Source organism: Homarus americanus, unplaced genomic scaffold (assembly GCF_018991925.1).
Source record: "Homarus americanus isolate GMGI-L3 unplaced genomic scaffold, GMGI_Hamer_2.0 scaffold32583, whole genome shotgun sequence".
NCBI lineage: Eukaryota > Metazoa > Arthropoda > Malacostraca > Decapoda > Nephropidae > Homarus > Homarus americanus.
The window spans coordinates 4,829,501-4,846,973 of record NW_024713129.1 but is presented as its reverse complement, the minus strand read 5'-3'; the positions used below and the strand labels follow the sequence as shown (position 1 = coordinate 4,846,973).

At 36.2% G+C, this 17,473-nt stretch overlaps 1 protein-coding gene across 6 annotated transcripts in view; it reads right to left on the bottom strand.

Annotated features, from left to right (window-relative positions):
* LOC121866376 (RNA-binding motif protein, X chromosome-like) overlaps positions 1–17,473 on the bottom strand; it is a 48,724-nt gene that overhangs the window by 14,146 nt on the left and 17,105 nt on the right. For 2 of the 6 annotated variants that reach the window (XM_042366009.1, XM_042366028.1), the window contains 3 exons: positions 15,092–15,608; positions 10,065–10,946; positions 1,865–1,954 (listed from right to left, as the gene is read on the bottom strand). In XM_042366009.1, the coding sequence (XP_042221943.1) occupies positions 1,865–1,954; positions 10,065–10,945 (971 nt within the window). In that variant the 5' untranslated portion in view covers position 10,946; positions 15,092–15,608. The remainder of the gene's footprint in view (positions 1–1,864; positions 1,955–10,064; positions 10,947–15,091; positions 15,609–17,473) is intronic. The other 4 variants (XM_042366019.1, XM_042366045.1, XM_042366037.1 and 1 more) reach the window with 2 other exon arrangements.

Below are 17,473 nucleotides of genomic sequence, written 5' to 3'. Positions count from 1 at the left end.
GAAATATGGCCTCACCATTTAGCAGGTGGCTACTTAGCCTAGAATTCCTAACCTAATCACATTTATTCTATAGCCTTGTCAGCATTTCATAAAACTGTTATACAGTTTCTCCTCGACTTACAGGGTTCCGTCCAGACGACCAGGTCGTAAGTTGATTTGATCGTAAGTCAAAAAGGCAAAAATAATACATAGAAATTCTAAAATGGGTGTCTCTTTTTCTTCTCAGCACCACGAGAGCTCTCACTTTTAAGCTTGCCCGCCATTTTAAGGAGAATTACCAATGAAAATTTTGTCAGTACACAGCGCGATCACTAACGTCGGGACTCAAAAATACGTAATGCTTAAAAAATATTTTATAGGACCATGGCCGTCGTATGTCCGGGTTGTCGTAAGTTGAATATGTCGTAAGTCAAGGAGACTGTAGTTTGTAAATAATTTAATCTTTCACAATGTTAATATTATTCCATTCTGTTTTACTTTATTTCTGTTGCCCATCCTTGATTATTGTGCAGTACCACTTAAAAATTATTGATAAGGTTTTAAATAGTCACATTCCTTCGTGATGACCCTGAGTAGACTGAGCTTAAACATCGTCATTTTGTTGGTAATTTGTGCTTGTATGAAATTTACATTTCTTACTCCAGGAACATCAATTATCGTGTACAGTCAGTTCTGCTATAACGTGATAGTTGTGTTCTTGTAAAACATAGTTTTATAGAAATTCGCGTAATAGAAATAACAGGGCTTATGGAGAAAATAGGGTTAGGTGCAGATTACTACCAAATCGAAAAAAAATTTAGTAGTTAGCCTAACACAAAGGTTAGCACAGTCTAAATAAATGTTACATTCATATCTAATAATGAAACCATACAGTAAATGTAACACTTTACCTTGAAAAATATGAATATAACTTGATGGGGGAGAAGGGTGATTTTGAGGTTGATAACATCGAGCCAAGGGTTATAGCCTTTCTTTTATGATCATCACTGGGAATGCGAACGCTTCTGGAGGTATTCTTTTACCATATTCACAGTTAATACCACAAAATTGGAGAAATAGTAAGCAAAAATCGCTAATACAGCAAACAAGCGTTTGCGTTATACAAATATCATTCCTCTATTCATAAATCGCATAGCCAATTCGCTATGTCAAAACACCAAGTTATAGCAGAACTCACTGTACATAAACATGGAGGTGCATTAACATATCTCCACAAGTAGATGTTTTTGCTTCTTCTCTATAATACTGCTTGCAGTCCTGAGTATTTAGCGGCGGGGTATTGGTTATGCACGGCTGCAAGCTCATGATCATCCGGGAATACTTAAGATTTGTAAATAACCGACAATCTTTGAATGTACATGGAAACAAAACTTTCTTACCAATAAACTCCTTTTCTATCAGTTTTGAATATATTCTATCTCAATATATCTAAATTTGGAGGATGGAAAAGTTTTTATATTCATCGGGAATGCCATAGGGCAAATATCCCCTCCCTATGAAATGTTCCAACAATCCCGATAGCAAACCCAATCCACCAGGACTGACTTCGGTTGTGGCATCTTTGAATGACCTCACCCAACACTCTTCCTCGGCTGGTTGGTGGTAAAACTATCAGAATGGCCCAATATCCAAGATATGGAGTTGGTGGGATCTTATTCGGATAAAAAAGCTTATTTATTTATTTATTTATTTATTTTATGGCTTATGCTAAAGCCAAAACAACAATGAAGCCAATGATGTATGAATTATAGAAAAAATTTATCTTGTGGGATAAATTGGCCACAGAACGAAGATGCCCAGACCACCCATGAGTGGTGATAATTAATAAGAAACAAACACAGTATACTCCACCCATGGCACCCACCTGTCCAGGTATTGACGTTCAGGAGAACGTGGAGGTGGGCAGTAGCGGTCGTAATCTCCATAACTTCCAGCAATACCTCGCAAAGGTGACCTGAAAATGTGTGCAGTTAATTCTGGAGTCCACAGCAGCAGTGTGGGAATAGTTACATGCTGAATGATGTTATATGATAAAGACAAGTTACTAGGAAGGAAGAAGGCAACTGAGGAACAATTGGTCAGTAAAAACACAAAGAGAAAGGAAAGGGAAATTTTTTTTCTTTTTAAGTGACAATGAAGATAGATAAAACCAAGGACTGACAAGACAAAAGACCAAGCAAGGATGATGTGTGTGTGTTTAGGAGGATCTCATAATGGAGAAGCTTGCAAAATTATTACTGTATATACGCAAATAAATAAAGTAAACAGTACACATAAAAAGGAATTACATTCCAAGTTCATTCCCTGAACAGAAATGTGCAATCAATTCTAATCAATAGTATTGTACATTACAAAATACCTTATGTTCCAGGGAATGGCAGAACACAGGGCCAGATCCAGACCTCAAATTTTACCAATGCAATTTTTTAGTATTTGTAGTTGCAGCTAGCCCAGGTTAAAAGTCTATGGAAGTTTACACATCATTCCACAATGCTGATTTTCTCACACCACCTGAAATCAAACTCCATCTGGGATTCGCCCTTCAGGCATCACCACGTCCATTGCCAGTCCTTTGACAATGTCAGGTAACACATTTGCCGATTTAGGGCCTGGATCTGGCCCTGAAACATTTAATCTAATGACAGCTCTGTAGATTTAAGGAGAGAAGTGTTTGTGACAGCCTTCACACTTACCAAAAGTCTCTCAATTAATTTTCTTTAACTTTAACTTTGTGAATCACAAGTAGAAATACTTTATTATACACTCACTAAAAACTTCACAAATGCTATAAGCACTATGCAATCTGAAAAATGAACAAAGAATCTGAAGCCATTCCGAGATGACAAGCCCCATTCTGCCCATTCTCACATCCATCATGCCCAGGTGTTTGAGAAACTTTTGCCGAGTGTACATACTTTCAAAATCAATACCACTGGTATGTCTATATTCAGTAATCTTCACCTCCCACATTTTGAGAGAGACTAATTAGCAAGTCATAACTAAAATTTACAAAACTTGATTTTTCTGATCATTTATGAATTTACGTAATGATGAGTACAGTAATATCTCTGTTAGCTGGAATCCCTCAAACCCAGAACTCTCTGGCAGCCGTAATTGAAATTTGCTCGGAAAAGCATTCCCAAAGTCGAAATAAAAAAAAATTCTGGCTTTGGAAACAAATTTTCCAAGGTCGAAAATCAAGAGCATTTTTCGAAAAAGTCTTAAATAAAGACCTAATGCTCAATTATCTTGGGAGGACCAGACCTGAGTCAATGTCAGGTGGAGGTAGGGTGGGGGATTAGTGGTTTCATACACTGACTTTCTGATGGAATGTCAGGTCACCCTTTCTTGGGTAGGGGATAAGTGGGTCTCATGACCTGAAGACGTCTTGAATAAACACGAAATCTAAAGTATTTTAAAGAGATTGTGATAAGTAAAAGCATAAATGAGCAAAGTTGTATCCCTTCAACATTACATTACATAACATTTTAAAATATGGAGTAAGAAAGCAGAAAGGTGTGGATGATTAGAGAGACGGAGGAAAGGAAAAACATGCACCAGTGTTGCCAAGCAATAAGCTCAACACTGATCTTCTAATTCAACTCCATGCAGTCACACAACAAGACCCTCACTGGATGTTTGTCTTAATTCCCGTGTGTGTGTGTTTTAACCTGCCAAGCACATTGTAGGATTTGAAGAAGTTGATGAAGAGTTTGCTCAGGAGTCAGGTGGTGACATGCCAAGACACTTACACAGCACACATTAACAGCACTACTAAACCATTGTCTTGTAACATTTTACATTATAATTTCTATTTTAAAAGTAATTGATACATGATGGCTCAACAGGGCTACTTTTGCACTTAGACAACTGATCAATGAATAAACCAGGGCATATGGAGACTCATTATAAATTACTGAAGACACAAAGCCTTGAAACTGCAACAACATAAATTATCACAACCTGCTTTATCCCTAAGTATGGTATACATCTCCCACCCCTCCCAGCCGGAGGAGAAGGGTCTATTGGGGGTAAAAATGACCGTAACACCCCCCAAAACCAGCTAATTCACTGGGTGTGTGTGTGTATGCGATATAAGACAAATGACACTGTTTCCATGAGTACATATGTTGGCCTCCCAGCAGTCTCACTTTTTTCTCTACCAATTCATTGTTCACTTCTATTGTACGTACATTACATAACATTAATTTAAAGATACATACAGTATTTTTTACATTAATTTTACTGTACATCTACAACCATTGTTAGTCAAGACTTTAATGTACAGTACACAAAATCAATACAATAAGCCCTAATACTCACTCATTTCATCCCAAATACTATTGGATAATTGCTTTGGAAAATCCCTAAATAGCAACTGTAAGCTGACGGGAATCAGTCCTGTCCATATGGTAGGAGATACCGATTGACCCCCCTTTCACCCTCACCAAGAGATCATCACACACATATACGCGTAATGCACAGTGGGTATGCTATAACTAACGGATCCTACTACTAATATTCCTATAACTAACGGTTTTACCTATAAAATTGAGAATTCTATAACCTAAACTAAACCCTACAATGAATATTTTTTTTTTTACTAATTTACTGTTTTTTTATTGCAAGTATTAATGATATTCTTTATTTCAGGGGTTTAGATGCATATTTATGCACTTTTTACAATTTTTACAATTTTATATTATATTTTTCAGTGTTAAGTGGTTGTATTTGGGGGCCTGGAACGGATTAATCCTGTAACGAATGAATGCTATAACGAACAGGGTTCTAGAACCAATTAGATTCAATAGCATACCCCACTGTATAGTTCATGAAACACAAGTCAACTGAGTAATACGGTATAAAAAGAGATTTTTAGGGATTTTTTTTAATATACGTATGTATACAGTATTTATGAAAAGAATATAAATAAAAATAATGATCGACCAACCAACTTTTTGCAATTTATAAATCTATTACTTCTAATTTCTATTCATTTTCATTAATGTTTTTTATAAATTTTGAGAAAAGGGCCCTAGCTATTAATACCAATTCAGCGATACACACACCTCCAACACTTATTTATTACTGTATATATTCTCATATGATCAGCCACTTATGGTGTATGTTTTATCATTGATAATATAAAATATTAAATACTGAATGTACTATAACATGCATAGAAAATTTTTGAAATATTGCACATGCTCCCGAGTCCCGGGTCCTCTGCGGTGGGTGGCAGGTGGCTGAGACGCCTAGGTAACTTAGGTCGTAGGCTCACCGCAATGATTGGCTAATGGTGTCATGTGACCTCAAGGGACATCTACAATTTGCTGATATATCTTGTAGATGCCCCCCTCACCCCAGGCGAGCCTCAGGGCAGGCTTAGTGCTAATTCTTCGTCACCAGTCCCCCTGGGTCACCATTCCAGGTATGGGAAAAATTTTTCCAGGAGTGTAGAGAATGCATCATGCTCCAACTCTTTCCAAGTGTTGAGCGAGTGTGGGTGGGATAGCCGATTAGGTAACTTAAGCCATAGGCTCAAGGCCAGAATTCACATTCTGCTGCCATTGTACGAGGTTGTTCTCTCGCTTACTGCTTTTTTGGGGCATATAATTTGTTGTTAGTGCAGTACTGTACACACTGTACCGGGACACAGCCAGCCGAATACAGTATTGTACTGCATTGAACTGCAAAAGTGATTCCAGTTATGTATACTACTGTACTGTACATTCAATAAATGTGAAAGTACTGTACACAGCAGTGGACAGTGTATGCCTACTGTAGGCTAGTGTGTGTAGAGGTGTATGTATAATACAGAGATATCGATACAGTCCCTGCTTCATAATACACATCCAGTGGACTGAGTCAGGGAATGAACTGCAAAAGTCTGGGATTAAATCAGAATACACATCATGCAAAGTAAAGAATGATACTGCACATGTGAGAGGAAAACCAAAAGGATACAGGAATAACCCGACACAAAGGCAAACATTAATTTGGTACTGGCAAGCTGTAAATACAATACGTATGTAAAACTGCTAGGTAACACTATAACTGAATCAAAATTTTGTCTTGCATAAGTCTCAAGATGCACTATTACAGAATTAACTTACTTTTCTTCAAAATTTGCTAACACTCAGCATTTGCAGCTAAAAAATTAAATAAATAATAGGTGCAAATGTAGACCACGAGAAAAAGGAACATGCATTCAGGTAGTTTATGGCTAAAAAGAAAAATATTTTTCTCTTATCTTAGAGAAAAGTTATATTTGTGCCAATTGGACCCAATATATGAAACAAAGTGAAAGTGAGACCCACTAGCATGCCTGCCTGGTAGGAACAGAGTGGATAGAGCCCATTGTTTAGCTGGACTCTGTAAAATGCTACTACGACCACGTAGATGGAGGCTCCCATTGCTTAAGAATAAGACGAAATACAACCAAGATTAGATAGCGTTTGTTACCCTTGTGGTCAGGCTAGGTTCACATACAGAGGTCCCAGGTTTGATTTATCAGTATTGGCCTATTTTTGGAGCATCTGTATCAGCCAATTTGAAGTCACACTTTCATAATTTTTTCTCTGGCAGCCAAAACTATCCACTTCCATTATTACACACATGGCAGAACTTACCGTGAGTGAACTGCTCTGGAATGCAACTACTAGTCAGATTTTCTCTAACACATTCAATATTTTGGGTCAATAAACACGTTCTATCTTTGTTTAATGTACAATATTAATACAGTACAAGATATCCCCACTTGTTGGAACAGCATGTATTTCATGTTAAGAGTGCATATTTGAAGAATAAAAAACTGCCTTTGCAAACTACTGTACTGCCTCCTTGTGTTTGATGCTAACAAATAGAACCTGATTGAGAAGCTCTCTACTCTATAGAAAATTTTCCCCAAGGCCACTGTTCATAAGCGTTTAAGACCATGCACTGTTTCAGAGAAAATAACTCAAATCAAGTTTTTTAAATGTTATAACTAAAGAGGTACTCTCACTGCCATCAAGGCACTGGAGAACAGATTTCATAGACATCTTGATGATGACAATCCAATACTGGCAACATATCTTGATCCAAGACACAAGAATACCCTGTATCGAACTGAAGGTGATGAAACGGTAAATGCATGAAGTTAACCTACAGAGAGCAATGGTCAGCTGTCTTGAGAAGAGGATGCATGCAATACAAGAGGAAGAGTGTGATCATACCAGTGAGACTGATGAGCAGAACTTGGAGCCTTGTGCAAACTGATGACTTTAGTGACTTTGATTTTGACAAAGGGTAATAGCAATCATTCAGCCTAAAGAATCAAAATCAATTCCAAGGAGTTTTTCTAAGAGTAAAATATTGTAGCAATTTCAAGTGTCAGAGCTGAAATGGCCAGATACCCGACATTGCAATTGCAAGCATGTGATGTAAATCCTTTAGATTGATGGAAAACCAATGAGAACATACTGTAGTTCCAACATTAAGTCTCCATGTAAACAAGCTTCTTTCTTCTCCACCATCATCAGTGAGAAGTAAGATTATTCAGTTTTGGGTGTAATGCACTGTATACTCTCCACATCAAAGTCATCTTAATGCCGACACTGGTGAAACACTAGTGTTTCTAAAATACAATTTGAGAATTTTCAACTTTGATTACTGAATACATTTATGTAACAAGTTTTTGCAATTGATTGTTTGAAATATATGCCGTATTTGCCGGTGAATAAGACACGGTTTTTCCCCCAAAAATGTATCACAAATTACCCTGCGTCTAATACGCCCAGATCAAGGATGGGAGGCCAAGCACCGTAGGCGGAGGTGCCTAGCTAGGGAGTCTGGGACTAGCAGTAGTCCACTAAGCAAAAAAAAATTTGACTAATAATATTACTAATAATAAAATATTGAAAAACAAGCCAAATTATCACAATCTATTATCACAAACTTACAGCAAATTTGCTGAAGATGTAAATAATGGCTTACATTGGCTTAATGGCAGAGGGAAGCTCACTGTACCTCCTTTCCCAGCATAATTAACCCACACCAGATACATGTCTTACATTATTTAACGACTGTGTTACCTTTAAGAAATGTTTGTTTATTATCTAAATGAAAAATGACCCTAGAAAGATTAAAGAAATGTTAACAGAAAGTTCACCCGCCAGTCAGCCATTTGCAATGAGTCGATGACACTAAAACAATAGCGATGGTGCTACACTCTGGTGGCAGACCGTGCAATACAAAACATCACAGCCAAAAATACGAGTTTCACATCCTGTCGGCAATTTTCAACCAAAATATAAACAAGCCACACAGGTGCTCTAATCAGAGGTAGAGTCGGGTAAGTATGATGTTACTATATATGATTTCCTACTTGATTCCAGTTTATATTGTATTTACATGCACAAAATCAAAAGTTTCCAAAAAATCACTTTCAATAAATGTATAGTTAAAAATATATATATATATATATACCCTTGTAAAATAGGGGTGTGTCTTATGCGGTGGTGCGTCCTATATGCCGGCAAATATGGTAATTCCAATTAAAGCTTTTGTGTTAAAAGATCCGAAAAAAACCTACCTTTGTAGCTATTTTATTATGAGCTTTTCTAGTTCACATACTGTACTGCTAGTCAACTATACAGTATTGTTTTCAATAATTTGCTAAAATGGAATAAGATTTGATAATATATGTTGTTATTTTTTCAAACTTAGTATACAGTACTGGTACAATGCATCCTTATGTAAGTTAGTAACAATGTTACTACTGTACTGTCTGTCGTTTAGCTATCTTTGTTTCTTGGTTCTGTAAATATGGTTTTAAAAACTTAAAACTGCTTATATCTTTAGATTTATATAAAATTAAAGCTCAGAGCTACAAGTTTGGCTAATTTGACTTTCGCTACTTTTATTTAAATGTGCTGAAAACTGGAATATTGATACAGTAGTTACATTAAGTTATATCAGAAGCAGAAATTCATATTCTGTACTTAGTCACAGATATTGTAGAAGTTTTGGAACTACAGTAGTTTGTTCATCAATAAATTGGGAACAAATTTGCCATTTGTGTATTATTTATACCTGTGTCGCGTAACACCGCATGTGTATTTATTCAATTTCAAATTATATTTGCAAAGGAAATAAAAAAAATTCAAATTATTTTCACTTTCTGCAAAAGAATCCAAGAGTCTTACTGCACACCCTGAGTCCTCAGATGTATATTATACATTCCAAATAAAATGAAGTTTCTGATGAATCAGCCAATTTTACATCATACATATAGTTAGCCATCATTATGCCTGCTTATTATTTTTAAACAATTTTAAACTTTTTAATTATTAACTATATCGGTAATTTTCGGCCATTTCAAAGCATTGGAATATCGGTATTAGCGGAATATCGGTATTAGCAAGGGTTTTGGTAGTGCTACAGTCTCGTTCAAGATTCTTCGAACACTACTGGAGACAGCTGGCAACTCAAGGCTGTTTGTTTACTATAGTACGTAGTAAAAATATGAATAAATGAAAATGTGATCATTGATTGGGTACTTAGTTCCCCTTTGCTTAAATTAATGGTTGGGCTTTGTTGTTTTGTATTATATTATACTACGTACTATACGAAGTATATAATTGGGTACTGGAAAAAATAAACAACTCGGGAACTTTTGAAAGACTTTCCATTAACCTCTTGTGTATGGGGTCCCCTCTGTGCCGAATAAAATCTTTTGGCATTAGCCAAATAAATATAAAAGTGGTTCCCAGTAGTGAAATGATTAACACAAATTTTCTTTCCATATCTCAAAACTCATTCCATACTGGGTACTTCTATATCAAGAGGGATACCTGTGAATGTACCACCATTATATGACCATTTTCCACACTTGTACCAACTTGTGCTGTACAATATAGCCTGAAAGAAAACTACTCTTTAAAATAGCAATAAACTTGTTTGGAGAAAAAATCATATTTAAAAAGCTTAATCTAAGACAAATTGAAGTTATCCTAAACATATGCTTTGTTTCACTTTAATAAAATTGCTGACACACCCCTTTAAAAATTCAACGGTCCCACCTGCCAGTGCGTGGAGGGGTGTAGTCTCGATACTGTCGACGCTCATCTTCAGGATAGATCCTCGTCCGTGTTCCAGGCTTGGCATCATAACCAAGACTGCTTAACTTGTCCCTGGGGTAAGCACTCCCCCCACCACCATGCTTGTCCACACTGTAGCTTCCTCCACCTCTGCCCAACTTGTCTCCTCCATAACTGAGCCCTCCAGGTTTTTCTCCATATGCACCCATGCCTCCTCTTCCTCCATATTTATCTCCATATACTCCCAAGCCTACAGCATGTTTCTCCACACCATAACCCCCAGCCACATGCCTGTCGCTGCCATAAGCATCATATGAATTATAGGCATCATATGAACCAACAACACCGCTATAATAGGCATCATTTTCGTGTCTGGGATATCGACTCGTCTTTTCTGGATAAGCGTCATATTCATCGGCAAACTTCTTGCCAGGAAACTTGTCACTGTATGGGGCACTTGCTGGGTATTTTTCTGTATATCGTCCCTTCTCCGGGTAACTACTCACATACACGTCCTTTTCACCATACCTATCACCGGAGTAACCAACGTCTCTGGTCTTGTATAAATCACTACCATAGACATCACTTTTACCCATAAACTTACTATTTGGCACTTTATCACTGATTTTTCTCACTGGAGCACTTTTATACTTGTCGTCTGAATATGGCTTGGAGGATGGGTACGAGGGTTTAGTGTACGGCTTGTCGTACTTATCATATGGTCGATCCTCGTAGGACTTAGAGGGCACAGCCTTGGAGGGCGTGGCAGAGGTTGAAGGTCCTCGAGTGGACGGTTTGCGGGGCCCTTGTGTGGGGGGAGGACCAGGGGGTGTGCGTGGACGACTGCTGTATCTCTCAGACATCCTGGTGACCATTAATAAAGATTTAATTTATTATTCTTTCAAAGCTAATAACACAAAAATTTATATATATATATATATATATATATATATATATATATATATATATATATATATATATATATATATATATATATATATATATATATATATATATATATATATATATATATATATATATTTATTTATTTATTCCATAGGTGCAGAAAAAATACAGCTTCTTTTAATGCTCTGATAATCCTGATAATCGTGTTCCTAGCCTAATTACATGTACAGTCAGACCAGACCATAAATTACTTCTACCCCAGGGTGCGAAGAATTTCAAAATTAACGCTAGCTCTCCCCTCACTTCGAAAGGATTGGTAAACATGACTGCAATGTCATTTCCGTTACCCTTGTTTATAAAATATTTGAATCTTATTTTGAAACATATGAGTTCAAATCCAAATACGGCAATTTCCACTTTTAAAAGTAAGCAAAAAATTTTTTTTTTCAAAAGGGAAGCCATAACATCCAGCATAACTAGTGGAAGTGCACTGCACTCCTGGGTACAACTTGGAAGCCTGGCTGGATGGGACATGACTGGAGACCTGGTGGTATCTACTTTATGCCCCGTAGGCCAAACAACATGATTGAGGCTCAATATTATCTTCCAATCCTATTGTTTCTTTGATTTTTCTTTTCTAAATAGACCAAAAGTAAGTCTCAAAAAACTGGCTGGCAACAAAAGATGCACAACATTTCGACTTTCCTTTTATGTCACTATAATCACACCAATATTTAATGCTACTTATTCAAAAATTCACCCTGAATTTTATATTTGTTGTTTAATAATGTGACCAACAGTAAAATGAGAACACATTGATAATGCTGATATAATAATAACCATTAACCAAAATACGAGTTTCTCACATCAATAATTAAGAAGTCCACAATGTTCTCAGGATATATTATTATTACAGTGGTCCCTCGGTTAACGAACGCCTCGGTTAACGAAATTTCGGTTAACGAATTACCTTCTATAAGAATATTCAATTCGGTTAACGAATTCCTTACGAATTCCTCTCAACATGTTTTAGCTTGCTCACCAGCTAGGATATTAGTCCGCCAATACAGTAATCGGTTCTAGGGCTTAAATTCGTTCCCATTTGAGTAAATATCAAGAAGGTTGTACTATTCAATAATTTTCCAAGTTTTATTAAATTTTTTAGTCATTTTAACAAATTTTTAACTTAATTGAAGTACAGGAAACTAGTTTTTAGTGCGCCAAACAGCCACTCAACTCACCAAACAGGCGTCAGTTTGTATCTCTGGCCAGTAGAGGTAACATCTTGCTTGAGACTCTCTTGAACATAAACTATTTTTACATTTTTACAGTACAATTATTGGTCATTCTGAAATTTATTTTACATATTGACAATATATAGTGCAGTGTTGATTTAAAGAAAATAATCTTGAATTACACCGAGTGAACTTAAAATTTTATGAGTGAAATGACGGCATGAAGCATGGGGTGATTTCTCTTCCACCCCCACTTCCTTCTCTTCTCCCTTCTCCTCCACCCCCACTTCTAATTCCCACCATCATCATCACCATCATCAACCAGGAGCCTTCTACATACACACTTCAAAGTAAGTGTACAGTACTTTACTGCATTTTTTTTTACTATGTATGTAATTTTCAGTGAGCTGGAACCAATTACCCAAAATCCCCTTGAAACAATGGTTTCGGTTAAAAAAAATTTCGGTTAACGAAGAACCTTCTGGAAAGAATTGTGTTCGTTAACCGAGGGACCACTGTATTTGTTTACCTTCAATTTACAATAAACTTAAACCATTTAGGATTACAGAGAAAAGCAAATTGCATTATGATAATTGAGAGGAATGGTGTCACTGGTAGCTTCACACACAGTAAGGTACTCCTCGACTTACGACATACTCGACTTATGACAACCCGGACATACGACCGCCGTGGTCGTATAAAATATTTTTCAAATTAAGTACCGTATATACTCGTCTATAACCCCCCTTGTTTATAGGTCGACCCTGATTTTTTTGACCAAGAAATCGGTAATTTACGATATTCCTCGTTTATAGTTCGACCAACGTTTTTGAGGGTAATGGAACAACAAAACCTTCACTAAAAACGCTCTACGTCCTATAAACTGAGGCTCGCCGTGCATGAAACACGAGTGCCGAAGGCAAATTGTTTACCATTTATTATTACGTACGACACTTTACACTGAAACGCGGGTAGTTTCAACAAAAATATTGTATATTTTCATTCAAGTATTTATTCAAGTCAATTAGGAGGGAATATTATTGTAATACAACAGTTTTTTAACTAAACCATTCGAAAAGCGATTACGGTAACATCTTTTGAACGAAAGAAAGCGAAAGTCATTGTTTTCGTCACGATTTTATCCCACTTTCCACTGTAATACGTACGTAATTTCAGCAAAAATATTACATTTCCATGAATGTATTATATCAAGCACAGTATGAATAGAATATCATTGTAATATAACAGAATTTTAACCGAAAACTATTAAAAACGAGTAACATCTCAAGAACAGAAGCTTAGGTAAAGTCTTTTGTTTTCGTCATGTATTTTATCCTATTTTACATTGAAATACATCACGTTTCAGCAAACTACTATTTATTTCCGAGAATATATTCATTCAGGCGCAGTTTAGGTAAAATATACGTGTGATGTAATAGTTTTTTAACTGAAACCGATTCGAAAAACACGTGTACCGTCTAGCTTATACAGCTGGTGGTGCGTCATGCATCGTTGTAAACAATAGGAGGTTGAAGTAGATTACCGGGTATTATATTAAGTGTGAAATATCGAAAAGGTTTTTATTACCGGTATTTTTTGTAGATCAATGAGAACTGTGATACCGTATATGATATGATAAGTTAGCCTGTGCTAAGAACTTCAACATAGACTACTGAAAGCACTTTGTAAGGTAATTTAGCCTATTGTAAGTTGGTGAGCTTCATCTGCTGACAGGCACTGCACAACTTTTCATTACTAATTGGCACATATTTTACGTTTCCATTGTTTACTGGCAGCAAATGGTAAATATTTTTCATGTCTGAAGCTAAAAGTTGCTCCTCGCCCTACCCATCATGCACGGGTTCAACCTAACAAAACTATTACGCATGTATAGGAAGACCCCCAATTTTTTGCCTAAAAATTTGATCTTAAAAGCTCGAACTATACACGAGTATATACGGTATTTTCGAGTCCTGGCGTTAGTGATCGCATTGTGTTCTGACAAAATTTTCGTTTGTAATTCCCTTTAAAGTGGCTGGCAAGCGTAAAAGTGAGAGTTCTCGTGGTGCCGAGAAGAAAAAGAGAGACCCATTTTAGAATTTCTATGTATTATTTTCGCCTTTTCGACTTACGACCTGGTCATCGGAATGGAACCCCGTCGTAAGTCGAGGAGAGACTGTATTCCCATATAAAGAAAGCAGGGTTATCAGTGTGAAGCCAGGTGCCAGAGCTTAGTATGGAATTTGTCTGTTTGTCAGTGTTTGAACCAGAAGGGATAAAAATCTGACCACATTTACGAATAGGAAACATTACATACTGAATTCTCTCCATATAATTCATATAATTTTTATATAGGTTCATGCCTGGGTTCCGAATTTGCACGATACTGTTTTTTAAACCTCTGTATGTATACTGTAGACATTTATAGTATCTATGAAATTAGAAATCAGCTTAGAACCCTTGAACTTACATATGTACAGTCGGGGTCAAAGGTCTATGAACACTTAGCACTGTGTATGATTGGGACATACTAATAACACTTCTTGTCATCACATATTATGCCCGAACCACAAAATGGGATAAAACTCTCCTTAATACCTAAGATCTTCGGGTACTTACATGCCAAATACTGTCAAGCGTTCAAGACTTTTGACCTCGACTGTACAAAAAATCATGTTTCATAAACAGTATCATACCAACTTTAAATCTGATATGACTCCTTACACATAATATCCCCAAACAATTTCTTAATGCCATGCACCAACAGAGTAAATAGATAAACAGCAATGACATGATCACAAGAAAGCAATATTAACTCGGTAAAATATTAACAAACCACAAAGCTTAAATTTTAAAGGATAATCTTACCTGAGGACCAAATGCCAGAGAAAGATGATATTTGTGAATTCTTAAGAGATGTCCTCTTCTGTTTCATTGGTCGTGCATTTCCTTAACATCCTGAAAGTGTGGCAGAGATCAGCACTCCACACACTAAAGTGAGAGGAGCCGAGCTCACGCCACTCTGAAAGGAATGGGCGATGCGTCAGAACTGGACCAGATGGTGAACGTAGAATCGAGCTGAGGGGGCACTGCCACAAAGGCAGGGGTCCTGGGTAGTTGCTGAAACACTCCAGGAAAGGGGTGTCTCCTGCCGCGACGAGCCCAGCCAGACGGGAAGAAGAGCGACGGGGGAGACCCTGCATGCAGTCCCCGAGGCTCCTGCAGACTCTTGAATGGCACCTGTTATGGGCATCAGAAAGTGCACTGAGCTGCCTGGACTTGCAGCGACCACCTTGGGCACCACTAACTGCTGCAGTCCAGGCAAAAAGGCACCACGTGCATATCACATGGGCTAGCACCACTCATCATCACTTCACACTCCACACTACAGACAGATACAAAATACACATCTTTAAAACTGCACCATTTTCCCATACGTTAGTATTTTACTATTTCACATACTGTATAAAAAACCCGAAATCACTCGGTCCAAACTTCCTTTTTCTCAAATGGGGAATACGAGAACGCAAAATATCAAATGTATCGACACTGAACAATTCTTGACGGGCAACATCCACCATCATCCTTTCTGCTGCAAGATGATTTACCCAAGAAATGAGGGTGAAAACTTAACATAATGACAAACAATTGTTAGTGGAGATAAAAATGGAAGGTAGTTTGAAAATAACTCAAAAATTAAAAAAAAATAGTCAACACCAGAAGCTAACAGTGGTAAGCTGACAGACCCACCATATAAGACCCTTTCCCTTATTCTCCAGAGACCACTAAACAGGATTTGCTCACTTCACTTTTAACTGCATGTAACAAGAAGACAGCATAGCCATTAACATTCTTGTGATAAATATATTGTAATTATTAAAACTTGTAACAAATCCTCTCTTTATGTTTGTTGTGTCAAACTTAACTACATTAGCAGTACAATTTAATGTTAAATAAACATTTTTTTTTGTCAACACATGTAGAGAAGTAATTTCCACAGCAACACAAAGTGGAATGTTAAATTTGTTACAATAATCAATGGAATCACTCATGCCATGTACCCCTTCATCATTTATTATTACATTAATTGCCATAAACATATACTATACATTACAGTACTGTATATGAAGAAAAAAAATCCATGGAAAAGTAGTAATTATCAAAATAAAATAAAAATAAAAAAAATAAAAAGCAGTGCAGTACTGTACAGTATATGATTCCAAGTAATTACTACAGTATTAAAAAACTAAATCTAAAAAAATATTAGTCTTTTATTATTGTAATTTCATGTTCAAGTTAGATAAAAAAATTGAAATAAGCAATACCAGAACTGAAAACATGAGATATGGCAGTTAATAAAATATTTGAGCAAGGCTTCAGTTCCTTAAGGACATTTTATTAAATGGTTGATGTAAAAAAATTAACTTACTGAAGTTACTGGTAGATTTTTTATATAAAAGAATGACTTATTTTTTTGACTGATGTGTATATATATATATATATATATATATATATATATATATATATATATATATATATATATATATATATATATATATATATATATATATATATATATATATATATATATATATATATATATATAGAGCATTAGTTTTCAATTTAAAAGTGGATTCACTTTATAATCCATGCAATGAGTATTTTTCATTCTTGTAGCCATTTCCATATGGCACAGGGATTTATATATAAAGCAAAGTAAAATGTCTGTGCACTAATCCAAGTTACTAAGTCATATAAACCTAGGACTTGTGATGACTACTGTTAAATAATCTCTGAACTTGCTACAGTATATCCAAGGATGTTACGATAATTAGGAACTGACCTTTTTATGCCATATTTAAAAAGACAATACTTTGATGAAATAACACGAGTGAATATTGGATGAAGGTACTTTCAATTTCCCCACTATGTGTGGTATACTGTGGTTCAATCTCCTAGCTTGGGGAAGGGGGCACAGAGAAGCTACGAAAACTGGGGTCAAAGATGGTGAGTGAAACAGCACAAACTCGAACTAATAAACTACACTACTACTCTCCCACATGCCTGAATTATACCTTGGCTTTAAAATCAGTAGGCTGTCATGCTAATCTGATTTCCATTTTGAGAAGTACAACTTTAAAATGTTGTATCTGAAGAAAAGAAAGACATTAATCCCCTTTAACCTAAAACTGGAAAAAAATGAAAAGATAAAAAACTGGGCAGAAAGTCAAGTAAAGTGTAATGGAATTT